Source organism: Oryctolagus cuniculus, chromosome 3, assembly GCF_051225735.1.
Source record: "Oryctolagus cuniculus isolate XC-2025 breed Fujian yellow rabbit chromosome 3, ASM5122573v1, whole genome shotgun sequence".
Lineage (NCBI taxonomy): Eukaryota > Metazoa > Chordata > Mammalia > Lagomorpha > Leporidae > Oryctolagus > Oryctolagus cuniculus.
This window is the reverse complement of record NC_142869.1, coordinates 136,839,187-136,853,384: the sequence shown is the minus strand read 5'-3', so window position 1 is coordinate 136,853,384 and position 14,198 is coordinate 136,839,187. Positions and strand designations below refer to the sequence as shown.

The following is a 14,198-nucleotide window of genomic DNA, read 5'->3' as shown; positions in this document are numbered from 1 at the left end:
TGTGTGGCAACATACAAAACGATCAGTTTAAAAAGTAGCCTGGTGTAGATTTTTTGAGATTTTGAGTCCCGCCTGGAGTTGCAATGTCATAGACCTCGTATGCCTGCCTGTTGGACATACCCCACCCCTGTGTTTCTAGTGAAGAAAAATACTGGGGAAACACAGATTAAGTTCTCCATAATCTATATGAGGATAACTTGATCATGTGTGGCAACCTTAGACTGTTTTTATGCTGCTGTTCTTTGGTATTTCTCTACTTTGCAAAGACGACAAAAGCGTTTACACTCTGTGTCTCTGAAAGGGGAGAAAGCAAAGAGCAGTTGACAGTATCCTAAAGTACAGCTTTGTTTTAGGAAATTCCTTGCAGGTTCCAAGTTGGAACTGGTTGTAGGGGCAGACTGCCTGCCCTGGGCTTTGTGTACCATGGTACTCTTTGTTGTTCCTTTCTAAAGATGTGTTTATTGTAATGTGGGGTTTTTTGAATGAAATAATCTTTAAAATGTCTATTTTTGTGTTTGTAGTATGTGCGGAAGCTTACAATCCTGATGAGGAAGAGGATGATGCCGAGTCCAGGGTAGGTCATTTACTGAATGAATTCATTGTAAATCGAAACTCTCATGTGATTGAAGGAAAATCATAGAAAGGATGTTAGTGGGCTGACAGCAGACATAATGAAATTATTTTGCCTGTTTCTTTTCTTCGTCGTGCCTTTGACAGCCTAGTGTAGAATTATTTTTGTTACGAGTATTTCTCTTTGGATAAAAGGAAAGATGGTTCGTGGAAAAGTGGACTTGAAAGGTAAGTTTATTTTGGTGCAGAAAGTTTTGAAATCCCTGCGTGGTTTTTCATAACATGCATTTTCTGTGGACTCTTTGAGGACCTCTTGGATGTGCTCACTGAAGCTGTAGTTTTATTTCTTTGGCCAAATACGTGCTGGTGATGGAAAATCTTTGCAGTTTTCAGTGATAATGTTATTTTTCTTACAGAGCTGGGGAGCCTTTTTTCTGCCAAGGGCCACTTGGATACTTACAACATCATTCGCAGGTCCATACAAAACAATCAGTTTAAGAAGTAGCCTGGTGTAGATCTTTTGAGATTTTGAGTCCCGCCTGGAGTTGCAATGTCATAGACCTCATATGCCTGCCGGCTGGACATACCCCACCCCTGTGTGTTTCTAGTGAAGAAAAATACTGGGGAAAACCTCAAATTACTTTTCCTGTGTCACAGCAGAGCCTCCCTCTGAAACAGAAACTCACTATAAAATGACAAAAGAATAAAACTCACCAAAAAATGACGTCCTGATAGCAGTTAGTTAGTGCTTTTTAAACTCTGTGGCCCTTGCTGGTTTGCTCAGCTGCTGATTGTCAGAGGCCCAGTGTTTTTCTAAGGATTTGTCCCACGTGTCTCGTAGGAGTCTTTCAGCTGTGTTCTTTAGCTTAATCCCCCTGTTACTTATTCAGGAAAAAGTAAACAGAATAAGAGTTGGCCATACCTGCTGCTCCACTTTGCATCCAGCTCCTTACTAATGTACCTGGGAAAGCAGCTGAGGATGACCCAAGTACTGGGGCCCCTGTACCCACGTGGGAGACCCAGAATAAGCTCCTGGCTTTGGCCTGACCCAGCCCTGGCTGTTGCAGCCATTTGGGGAGTAACCAATGGATGGAAGATCTCTCTCTCTGTCTCTCTTCCTCTCTCTGTAACTCTGCATTTCAAGCAAGTTAAAAAAAAATTAGTTAAAAAAAAAAAAAAAGCCTAAACAAGGGCCTCTGAAAAATCCCTCAATAAAGTGGAGGTGTATGGGGAAGCAGAGCCTCAGGAAGGTGGAGGTTATTGTGGAAAAGCAGAAGCTGTGTCCTGAAGGCATCACATCATTGAGTTTTCCTGAAACGCCTGTAAAACCGGTGGTAGTAACAGCGCGAGCCTCTGGTCACAGGAGATCCTGACAGCCCACTTACTCTGTCCCCAGGGAGCCTCTCAGTGGCCAGTGTGGCTTCTCAGGACCAGGACTTAAGTTACTGAAGGATCTTAGCTTGGAGATTGCACCACCTTAGCTCCAGACATGTTCACTGACCTGTGACGCAGACCACGAAAACCCCGCCTTGGTCGCTGGGTCTTTGTGCACTGACAGAAAGAGTCATGAGTGACATCTGAGGGCCACACCCCCTTCAGATTTGTGCATACCTGTCTGTGATAAAATTTAGTCCCTGATACAGATGCGATGAGTTGCTTTAAATGGTGAAACTCTATGTCCCAGAGCATTTACTGATACTGTTTGAAAGTACAGTGTAGTAACTCACCGCTCAAAACCAGTGAGATCTGGAGAGGAATTTTGGCCACCACTTCACCCGTCAGATCAGGCAGAATTTTTGGCCCATTCCCCTTTTTTTCTTTCTTTCAATATTTATTTATTTATTTATTTATTTTGCATGGAAAGAGATCTTCCATCTGCTGGTTCACTCTCCAGAAGTCTGCAATGGCCAGGGCTGAACTCAGCAAAAGCCAGTATCCAGGAGTTCATCTGGGTCTCCCACGTGGGTGCAGGGCCCAAGCACTTGGGCCATCTTCCACTGCTTTCCCAGGCCATAGCAGGGAGCTGGATCGGAAGTGGAATAGCCAGACATGAACCAGCACCCAAAAGCCGATTGATTCACTCTAAACTAATTTCTGATAGTTTTGTTGAAGAGGCTGCCCTCAGTTAAGATTCATTTGGCTGCATAGAAGAAGCTAATTACATTGAAATAAATAAGAAAAAGAAAATTCTGGTGACAGACTGTTGAACAGAGGGAGTTCTGATAGAATTCCAGAAAGAGTTCATAGGCCAAGCTGTGGCTGGCAGGCAGGAGCCAGGCCAGCTCTGGGAGGCAGCAGCATGGATGCAAAACTTAGGAGGCTTGTTTTTAGGGGGACCTAGGTACCAATTACTCTTGATTTTTTAAAGATTTGTTTCATTTGTTTACGTGGCAGAGATAGAGGGGCTCTCTCGTTAGATATATAGATTAATAGATAGATAGATAGATAGATAGATAATCTGTGTATCTCTGTGTGTGTGTGTGTGTGTATGAGAGGGAGAGAGGGAAAGATCTTTTATCACCCAAATGGCCACAAAGCTGAGCTGGGCCAGTCCAAAGCCAGGAGCCAAGGACCCCATCTGGGTCTGCCATGTGTGTGGCAGAGGCCCGAGTACATGGCCCGTCTTCTGCGTTCCCAGGTTCACCAGTAGGGCACTGGATTAGAAGCGAAGCAGCTGAGACTCAAACCAGTACTCCCATATGGTTTGCTGGTGCTGCAGGTGGCTTCACCCGCTATGCCACAGCGCGGACTCCATACCAATTTCTTTCTTTCTTTCTTTTCTTTCTTTCCTTCTTTTCTTTCTTTCCTTCTTTTCTTTCTTTCCTTCTTTTCCTTCTTTCCTTCTTTTCCTTCTTTCCTTCTTTCCTTCTTTTCCTTCTTTCCTTCTTTTCCTTCTTTCCTTCTTTTCCTTCTTTCCTTCTTTTCCTTCTTTCCTTCCTTCTTTCTTCTTTTTTTTTTTTTTTTGCCATTGTCTCTGTGTTCAGGTTTCCAGTTTCCAAGAGTTTCAGATAGATTCAAATCTGGCTGGGATGCCTTCACTTGGGGGTTGTGTCCACCCAGCTTGCCAAAGCTGGGTGTGAAAAGCCAGTCAGTGTAAGAGCAGAATGCCTCTGTGTCCTGTGGCTCCCCAGGGGTTTGGTTTTGTTCTGTTTGGGAGCATTTTCTGCATATCTGGCCTAGTGTCTCGTATCCAGCAGTGAGCAGCCTGGCTGAGTGCCTGCTCTTCTGGAGCTTATATTCTAGCAGCAGGCACAGGCAACCAGCAGAAAGCAAGCCAGTGATGAACACCAAAATGGGAGTTCTGGAGGGATGGTGCAGCAGAGTAGGGATCCGGACAACACAGACCTTCAGTCCATGGAGAGGCAGGGTGAGGCCGCCTCCGGGAGACCCCGGGCTGGGGGAGGGTTGGGGCCTGAATTATGCCACAGGCTGCAGCGCACTGTGGCCCGAGCTGATCCATGGGAAAAGGAACAAGGGAACTGGGAGATCTGCAGCCAGTAGCACTGGGGGGCAGGACTAAGGCAAAAACAGTTTAAAAGGGTTAATTGATGGTAGGTAGCAGCAGGGAGGGGAAAGAGGGAGATGCCTGGCTCTGCTCGCGGTAAAGGTTTCATCAGAAGTGTTTCAGTTGACAGCGGAAATGAAGCAGGTGCACCCTGGAGGCGTGGTGCCCCCACCCTTTGCGAGGAGGACAGAGGCCCTGAGCAGGCAGGCATTCAGGGTTGCTCCGGTTCTAGATGGGTTTTGTGACGTGACGAGTAACTTGCTGTGTTGTTTGGTGTATTGTGTTCCTCACTTGAAGTGGGAAGAAGTACGTTTTGGTTGGTGTCACTTAGTGTGTGCATGTTCCAGGTGTCTTGCGTAGCCGTAAAGTAGTGGAAACAGGATCTGCATTTTCTGTTTCCATCTGTTCGTTGTCTCAGAATCCACTTAGAGGTGACTGCTGGGCAGACAGTAATAAGCAAAGGCTGACGTGTTCTTGACGCTTGGAGGAGGAAGTATGGTGACGTCTTCCACTTGCTGCCAGTCACTTGGGATCCGTAACTGACACCTAGCTGTAGGTCACACCTGCTGTCCTGGTTCTCAGGGCTTCTCAGGCTTGTGATTTTCATTCAGTTCTAGTCATCTGATGGGGCGTGGAATACTGATTTAAATTTCTCATTATGAGTTATGATACGGTGGTGGGTACCAAACCCGCTGCTGCCTGGGGCTGGCTGATTGAGGAGGTGAGGCACCTGCTCGTCAACTCCCACACTTGCACCTTGGGTGACACTAGAATAGGTAAAAGTGCCTTGTTGGTCACCAAGAAACCTCTCCTGTGTTTCTTGTATCTAACTCATTTTGCAGTTACAAACAGCCGATGCTTGCAAAAGAGTGGGCCTTTTGGTGCATGTGAACTGAGTTTTCTGTTAGTCGAAACAGGCTCCAGAGCATTGGTAGGGCCCACGTGCAGAGGCCATTCCAGCTGGTCTCCACTCCCCTGAGGAAAAGTACAGTGAGAGTGGAGAGCTTTATTTTCCCTGCAGTTCATTCTCCATCGACAGTGCCAGCACCCCTGGGGTTCATTCTCCCTGTTCCTCCCTGTCTTGAAGTGGCATGGGCTTGCTCCCTTCTGAAAGTCACGTACAGGCTGAGGGAGGGGACAGTTGACAGTGTGCATGAAAATGTGTTTGGCGTCTAATGAGGTGGACAGTTAAGAATTTACTTCTTCTTAGACACTGTATGAAGTTTCAGAGCGAAGAGCTGCATCCTGAGAGCATTGAGCTCAGTAGAAAAAGAAGCAAGCAGTGTCTTGATTGGCTGCTGTAGCCTTTTGTGCACATCCCCACCTGCGGGAGGGTGAGAGTGTTATAGCCAGCCACAGAGCTCTGCGCCATGAACTTGCTCACCTGGGGGAAACCACTGTTTTGAAAATCACTCAGGTGCAGTATGGATGAGTGTGTTCCACCCCCCTGCCCTACTTAGTGGCTAACAGTGAATCTTGACACTGACCTAATGCAAGCTTGAGCACTAGCAGCGCCTTGGAGGATTCCTACTGATATTTGCTTAGGAGATATTTATCCCTCTGAGTGAGATGATATTTGACTAATGGCTTTGTTTTTTTACCTTTGCGGTCCTTTTAGATCATACATCCCAAAACTGATGATCAAAGAAATAGATTGCAAGAGGCTTGCAAAGACATCCTGCTGTTTAAGAACCTGGATCCGGTAAGAGAAATCGTGACCATGGAAATGGTGTTGTTGGGGAGCAATGTGAGAACGTGCGGGGTCTTCACTTTTACCCTGGTCACGAGCTAGCTGACATCACCCTGGGGTGATGGCCGAGGCTCTAGCATGGCTGCCTGCACACGCAGTGGGCTGTGTTGCTGGTGGGGAGTGTTGCATTTGGTGGGGGCACTGCTCTTGGAACAAGGTATAAGCTGGGCTTTTTGTCTGGGGGAAGATACAATCTCATCCCTCATGGTCACTCGCTACAGACCCAGCCCTGGGACATGGTCCAGGTAGAGAAGCATTGGAGGTTGTGTTCATAAAGAACGCAGGGATACACAGGACTGGGGGCATTCAGGGCTCTGGGCGGATGGCCTGGCTCAGCAGCCGGTGCTAGTGATTATGCTTGGATGTTTGTAAGCCCTAGGATTACACAAACCAACTGTAACATCTTGCTCATCTTCGAGGTAGGAGAGGGTCGTTCTCTGTAAGGGTTTTGGTTTGGGTATTTCCAGAGTTACCTACTCTCAGTCTGAGTAAACGTGCTGTTCAGATCACGCCTCGCACCCTGACCTAAGCATTCTGCCTCCTTGGCCACGGGTTACGTGTGGTCCCCACTGTGTGGTCACTCAGGAAAGCACCCCAGCTGCCTACTTCCACATGTGAAAGCACAGTCGACTCCTGTAATTCCCTCAACATGCCTCTTTCTTTTTGGTCATATTCACATCTTGTAGTGTGCAGATTGATGCCCTCGAGGCGACAGCATTACATCAAGACCCGCTGTCTTTGAGATGTCTTTAGAAAGATGAAGAGGCTGCACTATACCAGTTCTTCCGTCCTAGTTCATGTTCACACCCTGAAACGTTGTTTAAGTCCCCTTTGTCTCTAATACCATTTCTGCTATGTCCTCTGCTGGCAGGAATTACATTTGTGACTTTGGAGGTCTCTCTTTTTTAGAACTTTACAACAGGTTTTTATTTTTGCTTTACTCTGTTATAGTGTTTGAAATCTAAAGAAATACATTTTCTCTTCAATTTCTTTTTTTTTTTTTTAATTTGAGAGGTAGAGCTACAGACACAGAGAGAAAGGTCTTCCATCCACTGGTTCACTCTGCAGATGGCTGCGACGGCCAGAGCTGGGCCGATCCAAAGCCAGGAACCAGGAGCAACTTCTGGGTCTCCCACATGGATGCAGGAGCTCAAGCACTCAGGCCATCTTCTACTACTTTCCCAGGCCATAGCAGAGAGTTGAGTCGGAAGAGGTGTGGCTGGGACATAAACCAGCACCCATATGAGATGCTGGAACCACAGGCAGAGTGTCAGTCCTCTACACCACAGCGCCAGCCTCTCTTCATATTTGGATGTGTATATACATATCACTTGCCTGGACTCAACATACTCAATGCCACGGTCTCTCTCTCTCTCTCTCTCTCTCTCATTTTAAATATTTATTTTATTTGTTTGAAAGGCAGAGTTACAGAGGGGCAGAAAGAGAGAGAGACACACAGAGAGAGATCTTTCATCTGCTGGTTCACTCCCCAAATGGCTACAATGGCCAGAGCTGAGCCAATTAGGAGCCAGGAGCTTCCTCTGGGTCTCCCACATGGGTACAGGGGCCCAAGGACTTGGGCCATCCTCTGCTGCCCTCCCAGGTACATTAGCAAGGAGCTGGATTGGAAGTGGAGCAGCCAGGTTTCATACCGGTGCCAAATGGGATGCCGGCACTGCAGGCTGGGGCTTTAACTGCTCCACAGCACCAGCCCCAGTGCCACAGTCTCTTGGCCTATGTCTGCTCTGAAATCATCAAGCTTTGTCTGTCTACCCAGAGCCCCTGAGAATATGGAAAGTAGCTCAAGTTTATAGTTCCTAGAAAACTAAAAGCAAATAAATTTGGAAAGAAAGAAAAGCCAGGGAAATAAATGATTTGATTCACCTTCCTAGGGTCCTTAGCAGGAAACCCAAGCTGTTAGGACCACGCATGACCAGCGTGCCTTGCTGCTGAATGCAGATGGCTGACTGCGACAGTCCTGCACTGGCCATGCACCTGGCCCTTACAGTCTCGGGAGGGCAGGAGCTGTGCAGTTCCCAAATGATGTCGCTCTTTGGCTGGCTACACCTCTCAAGGCTCGCAACACACACGTGGTACTCTGAAAGAAAGCACAAGACTAGAACAAGGATGCTTTGAGTTATCCTTTTGTATTTATTCGGCTGTGCATATTTAATTGTAAATAATATTTTTAGATGTATTTTTAAAGATGTATTTATTTATTTGAAAGTCAGAGTTGGAGGAAGAAGCAAAGGCACAGAGGGAGGGTGGGAGGGAGAGAGAGAGAGAGAGAGAGAATCTTCTATCTGCTGATTTATTCCCCTGGTGGCCACAATGGCCAGGGCTGGGCCAGGCCAAAGCCAGGAGCCAGGAGCTTCTTCTGGGATTCCCACATGGGTGCAGGGGCCCAATCACTTGGGCTGTCTTCCGGTGTCCTCCCAAACACATTAGCAGGGAGCTAGATTGAAAGTGGAGCAGCTGGGACTCAAACTGGCATCTGTATGGGCTGCAGGTGCTGCAGGCAGTGTGGCTTAACCCCCTGTACCATAGTGCCAGCCCCAAGATATATTTTTTATTTGTAACAGAATAATGGTATTTAAGTGACCCCAGACGCTTGAACTTACACTCTGCTGTGTGACTCCAGTTGTTCAGAGTGGCCACATCTGATATGTCTGTGCTCATGGACTCGGTTCATCCCACTCAGGTTTACTGAGCACCATCGCTGTACCCGCAGTGGTGGCCCCTGCCAAGGAAGCAAAGACCTGGTCCCATATCCTGAATTGGCAGTGCAGCCAGTCTGTGGATCAGGTGTTCTCAAACATAAGGACCAATCTAGGCTTAGGAATAGGCTTCGATCTCTGTTTTTCAACTAGAGCCTCCCATGGGAGGATGTCAGAGGCCACCAGTACGGTGCCGCCCGAGCTCTGAAGTGCCCGCGTGTTGCAGGGGATCTTGTTCAAGGGCAGCTTCCGTAGGGTGGTTCAGTAGATCTGGAGTGAAACCAGCTCGTGGCTGGCATTTCTCACGAGCACCCAGGTCCTGTGGGTGCTCAGCGTACCTTGAGCACCAAGCACCGGAGCTAGATGTGGAAATGTTCAAGTGCAGTGTTTCGGTGCTGCCATGTGTTACTTTGTTCATGTCCTTTCCAATGAACTGAATGTCTAGTTCCTCTCCATACTGAGCAGTGATTTCTGATGTCTGTACACTGAGTGATAAGCAGGCCTGCATGAAATAATTGCTGGTTAGGCTTTCCTAGTGTGCTGCTTTTCTATTCCGTCCTCCAAATTGATTTCCCTTGCTGTTTCAACTCGAAATCCTCTTAAAAGCATTGTGAAATGTTTCGATTGCCTTTAAAACTATTTTAAAAGCTTGTTTTGTGGCACTGGCATTGTGGCACATTGAGTAAAAGCTGTTGCTTGTAATCCATCATTCTATATGGGCACTGGTTCAAGTCCCAGCTGCTTCACTTCCAATCCAGCTCCTGGCTCATGGCCTGGGAAAAACAGCAGAGAATGGCCCAAGAGCTTGGGCCCCTGCACCCACGTGGGAGACCTGGATGAAGTTCCTGGTGTCTACCAGGCCCAGCTGTGGCCTTGAAGCCATTTGGGAAGTGAGTCAGTGGATGGAAGATGTGTCCCTCCCCACCTCCGCCCCACTCCGTAACTTTGCATTTGAAATAAATACATTTTTTAAAAATTGTTTTGCTAATGTAATTTGTCAAGGAGTACCTTTGCTTAATTAAAGTTACTACTTTTGTAGACATAGGAATTTTTTCAAGACTTGTTTTACTGCTTTGCTGACGGTCTTATATATTTTAAAATCTACTTTTCAAGGGGAAAAAGAAGAAGCCAGCTGATAAATTATCATTATTGAATGTTTTGTAGGAAAGATGGAAATATTTATAAAGTTTCTGAAAGCTCACTGTAAGAAATTCTTTTACTTATTTGAAAGAGGAAAACAGAGATCTCCCATGTGGTGGTTCACCCCCAGATGCCCACGAACAGCTGGGACTGGGCCAAGCTAAAGCTGGGAGCAGGAACTCAGGCTGAGTCTGCTGCTTGTGTGGCAGGGTCCCAACTACTTCGCCATCACCTCCTACCCAACAGGGTAAGCGTTAGTGGAAAGCTAGGATGGGGTGTGGAGTCAGACTTGAACCCAGGTATGAACCCTGATTTAAGATGTGAGTGGCCTCCCGAGAGGCATCCCAGCTTCAGCACCAAATGCCTACCCTACAAAGAACTGTCATTGAACGTGATCTCAAACTAGCTTGATTTATTCCTCTCCTATCTCAGATCCTTTTTAAAGATGATGTATGATATAAATAAGAAAAAGTTGATGACCACCTGGAATTAGAATTTAGCCCCAGACATAGCAGATTGAATATTTTAGACTGAGTTCACATTTTAAGCAGCCTTTTAATTTTTATGATGTATATTTTTTACAGTAACCCAAATGTATTGTAATTGAATTGCGTAGTCAGCCCATATAATCTGCCTTTTGTGCAGCTCCTTATAGTTCAGTGCCTCAGCTACTGATGTGTTCCAAGGTTCATATGAGATCACTTCAAAATTTTTTGTGGAAAAATGAAATGAAAACATAAATTATTGCTTCAAGTGATTGGGTTTCAGTCACCTACATGGGAGGCCTGGAGAGTGAACCAGCAGATGGGAGCTCTCCCTGTCTCTCTGCCTCTCAAAGCAATCAAGAAATAAAAAAATTTTTTTTAAAGGATGTTTGTTTCGGTGCAAAAAAAAATTTGAAATCCATACATTGTCTTTTCATAGTGAGCATTTTCCATGAAGTTTTTGAAGACCCCTCGTATAAGGTGCTGGACTCCATGAAGATATTTGGATGTGGTTCTTGTCCTTTAAGCTTATAGTTTAAATGTTTATTATTAATTTTTATTATGTAAAAGACAGAGTGATATGGGGAGAGAGAGGGAGAGACAGAAAGGGAAAGAGATCGAGATCTTCCATCCTCTGGTTCACTCTTCAGATGTCTGCAACTCTTCAAATGTCTGCAGCAGTCAGGGTTAGGCCAGGCTAAAGCCCAGAGCCAGGAACTCCATCTGGGTCTTCCTCGTGGGTGTCAGGAACCAGAGCACTTGAGCCTTTGTGTGCATTAGCAGGAAGCTGGATTGGAAGTGGAGACAGGATTTCCAACCAGGCACTCTGATACATGCTGTGGCATCCCAAATGACAGTTTAACCTGCTGCACCACAATGCGCACCCCTGGAACTTGTAATTTGATGATGGATACAAGCACACATTTATGAGTATTTTCTGTTTCTCAAAGCCCACTGAAAAATGACATTAAGTGGTGAGTTTATTTGAGTGCCAAAAAATGTTTGAAATCCACGCAGTTTTGATCACAATATTCATTTTCCACAAAATTCTCAAAGACCCCCTTCATGTGTGGATTTTAAAGCTTTTAACACCAAAACAAGCATTTAATTCCATTTTCCACAAGTAGAATGTGATAAATGCTGTGATGTGGTCAGACCACTATGGGAGGGTGGATGTCTCTTAGCCTACCCTGAGAATGCAGAGGGCTAGGGAGGCTACTGAGCTGCACCTTAGAAAATCACTAGGAAATCGCGAGTTGATGACAAGTGCAGCAAGCTTTGTCCCTGGAGCCCATGGTGGAAGCCCCCTGGTGCTATGTGTCAGGAAGGACCATTCTTAAATGCCACACCATTGCGTTGGACACATCCTGGATGCAGAGGGCACTCTGAACAGCTTTAAGCAGAGAATGCAACAGTCACATTTGTTTAAGTTCCCTTTGATGGCAGAGGGTAGAGTGAGAGGGGGCATGGGGCAAAGGGAGTGGCCAAGAACCAAAGGATGGAGCTCAGTGAAGAAGCCGTGATCCAGAGAAAGGAAATGGGCGTGGACCACAGGGCGGGGAGAGGGATGCGCAGAAAGGAGTGATTTCACCTGACACTGGGGCTTGACTGGACTTCGTACTTAGTGGTTGATTGAGTAAGGACCTGAAGGGGAGAGTATGGGACAACGCCTGGTCGCTAGCTGCAATGACTTGAAGGTGGTACCTTCTGAAGTGAGAAACATGCAGGGGGAGGGGAAGCAGTAATTGCTGATTAGCAAGAAGAGTGAGCTTGGCGTCATGTCTGCTGCTCTCATTTGAGCTTCCTGAAGTCATCGTTTAGCTGGAAAACCAGCACTTCCTAGACCTCGGGACACTTCCCCTTCCCCTGTTTGGAGTGTGCTGTATGTTGAGCACCGCATTTGTAGTTATTAATTTCTTTGAAGCTATTCTTTTCATGAATATTTTAATGCCTGACTCAGTAGGCCATTTTCCTTCTGAAATATTTCTAATTTGAAGCTAACTGAAATAATTCCCCTATGCTATATGATAGGCTGTTTCATTAATGCAGAGTAAATTGTTCGTTCTTAAGTGAGTCACAGCCCTTAACTGAGCCCAGTCTTCCATTTGCATTCTGTGGGGGAATTACATGTGGATTTCCTACAGTAGTTGTCAGTCATCGTGGTAAGCCTCTGCATACTGAATATTTCCTAAGTTCTTCTCACTCTGTACATAATTTGGGGGAAATTATATTTTTGATTGACTAGAACAGACACCTGTCACATAGCGACATTCTAAAAAAATAATTTTTCTGTATTTTATCAGGAATTACTTTTTCATATAGCCAAGTATAAATTGTTCAGCTTTCTAATATTTTAAAAGGCAGCTAATTCCAACATAACCAAGAAATTGACTGTAGCAATTTGTTTCATCGTTCTCCCTGGTTGGCATTTAGCTTCTGAATTAGTCAACAGAGCTGATCTTCCTCCTCCACCTGCCCTGAAAGAATTGAAATATAAAAAGCAAGCTGCATACGATGTTGGTGAAGCTTCTCATCAACCCTCGGGCTGTTGATGGGCAGCCATATGGTACCTGGGCTGATGGATCCACTTGCATTTAAGGGGCCAATTAGCACCACATCAAGGAAGCTCTCTCTTGCTGCCACATTGGCACGGTCTTCAGCCCTGGCTGCCATCTCACAGGCAGGGGCCGGGGCCCACATCCAGGCCCAAGGAGGGGATTAAAGCCCTTCCTGCAGACTTATCCTCATCATTCTTCCAGTGTCGGTCTCACCCCACCATGAAGATAACAACATTATGTTCTCCACATAAAGAGAATCTGGTTTTCTAACTAATTGAAACATTCAGATCAAAACACCACACACACACAATCTGTGGAAAGGACAATGAGCTGTCAATGAAAGGAAGCCTCCCTTCCGTGGCCGCCTCCCCAGCAGCCCTGCCTCTTGGGAGCCGAGTTCTTCAAGCTCCATTGTGTGCAGCTTTCCTGCTTATGTAATGCATATGCCACTATATTCTTTTAAAATTTTATTTTATTTTATTCAAAGAAAATAAAATTATTTTATTTGAAAGCGTAAAGACAGGGAGAGGGACACAGAGAGAGAGAGATCTTCCCTCCACTGGTTCACTCCGTAAAGGACTGCAGCTGTGGGGGCTGGGCCGGACCAGAAGCCAGGAACTCCAACCTGGTCTCCCATGTGAGTAGCAGGGGCCCAAGCACCTGGGTCATCTTCCTGGATGGGAAGGAGAGCAGCTGAGACTTGAACCAGTGCTAAAATGGGTCCCAGCATTACAGACAGCAGCTTACCCCACTGTGCCACGATGCTGGCCCCTCTTTTGAAATCTTTGGTGGAAATAACATTGAGACTGTTCCTTGCCCTTTTCATTTTCTACTTAACAATGCAGCAGATTGCATGGAGATAGTGGATATAGATTCTCTATTAGATATTGTCTTTGCCGATGGAGATTCCATATTCTTTTCCTTTTCCTTTTTTTTTTTTTTTTTTTTTTTTTTTTTTTTTTTTTTTTTTTTATTTAACAGGCAGAGTGGACAGTGAGAGAGAAACAGAGAGAAAGGTCTTCCTTTACCGTTGGTTCACCCTCCAAAGGCCGCTGCAGCTGGCATGTTGCGGCCAGCGCACCGTGCTGATCCGAAGCCAGGAGCCAGGTGCTTCTCCTGGTCTCCCATGCGGGTGCAGGGCCCAAGGACCTGGGCCATCCTCCACTGCACTCCCTGGCCACAGCAGAGAGCTGGGCTGGAAGAGGGGCAACTGGGACAGAATCCGGTGCCCTGACCAGGACTAGAACCCAGTGTGCAGGCACCGCAAGGCGGAAGATTAGCCTATTGAGCCACAGCGCTGGCTGGTATTCTTTTTCAAAATTATTTTTTACCCGTATTATTTCATTAATAAGAGTTTTTAGTGGTTTGCATATGATAAAGCTAAGCATGAGAATGCACTGGAGTTCGCTGTCTTATGCATAACAGAGAGCAAAGCTGGACTCATACCTCACTCCCTATAAAAGAATTAACCAA

General features: G+C 46.1%; 1 protein-coding gene across 1 annotated transcript in view; it reads left to right on the top strand.

The window, feature by feature from the left end:
- PRKAR2B (protein kinase cAMP-dependent type II regulatory subunit beta) overlaps positions 1–14,198 on the top strand; it is a 131,168-nt gene that overhangs the window by 86,529 nt on the left and 30,441 nt on the right. The window contains exons 3-4 of the mRNA XM_002712035.6: positions 522–574; positions 5,694–5,777. Coding sequence (XP_002712081.1) covers positions 522–574; positions 5,694–5,777 — 137 coding nt within the window. The remainder of the gene's footprint in view (positions 1–521; positions 575–5,693; positions 5,778–14,198) is intronic.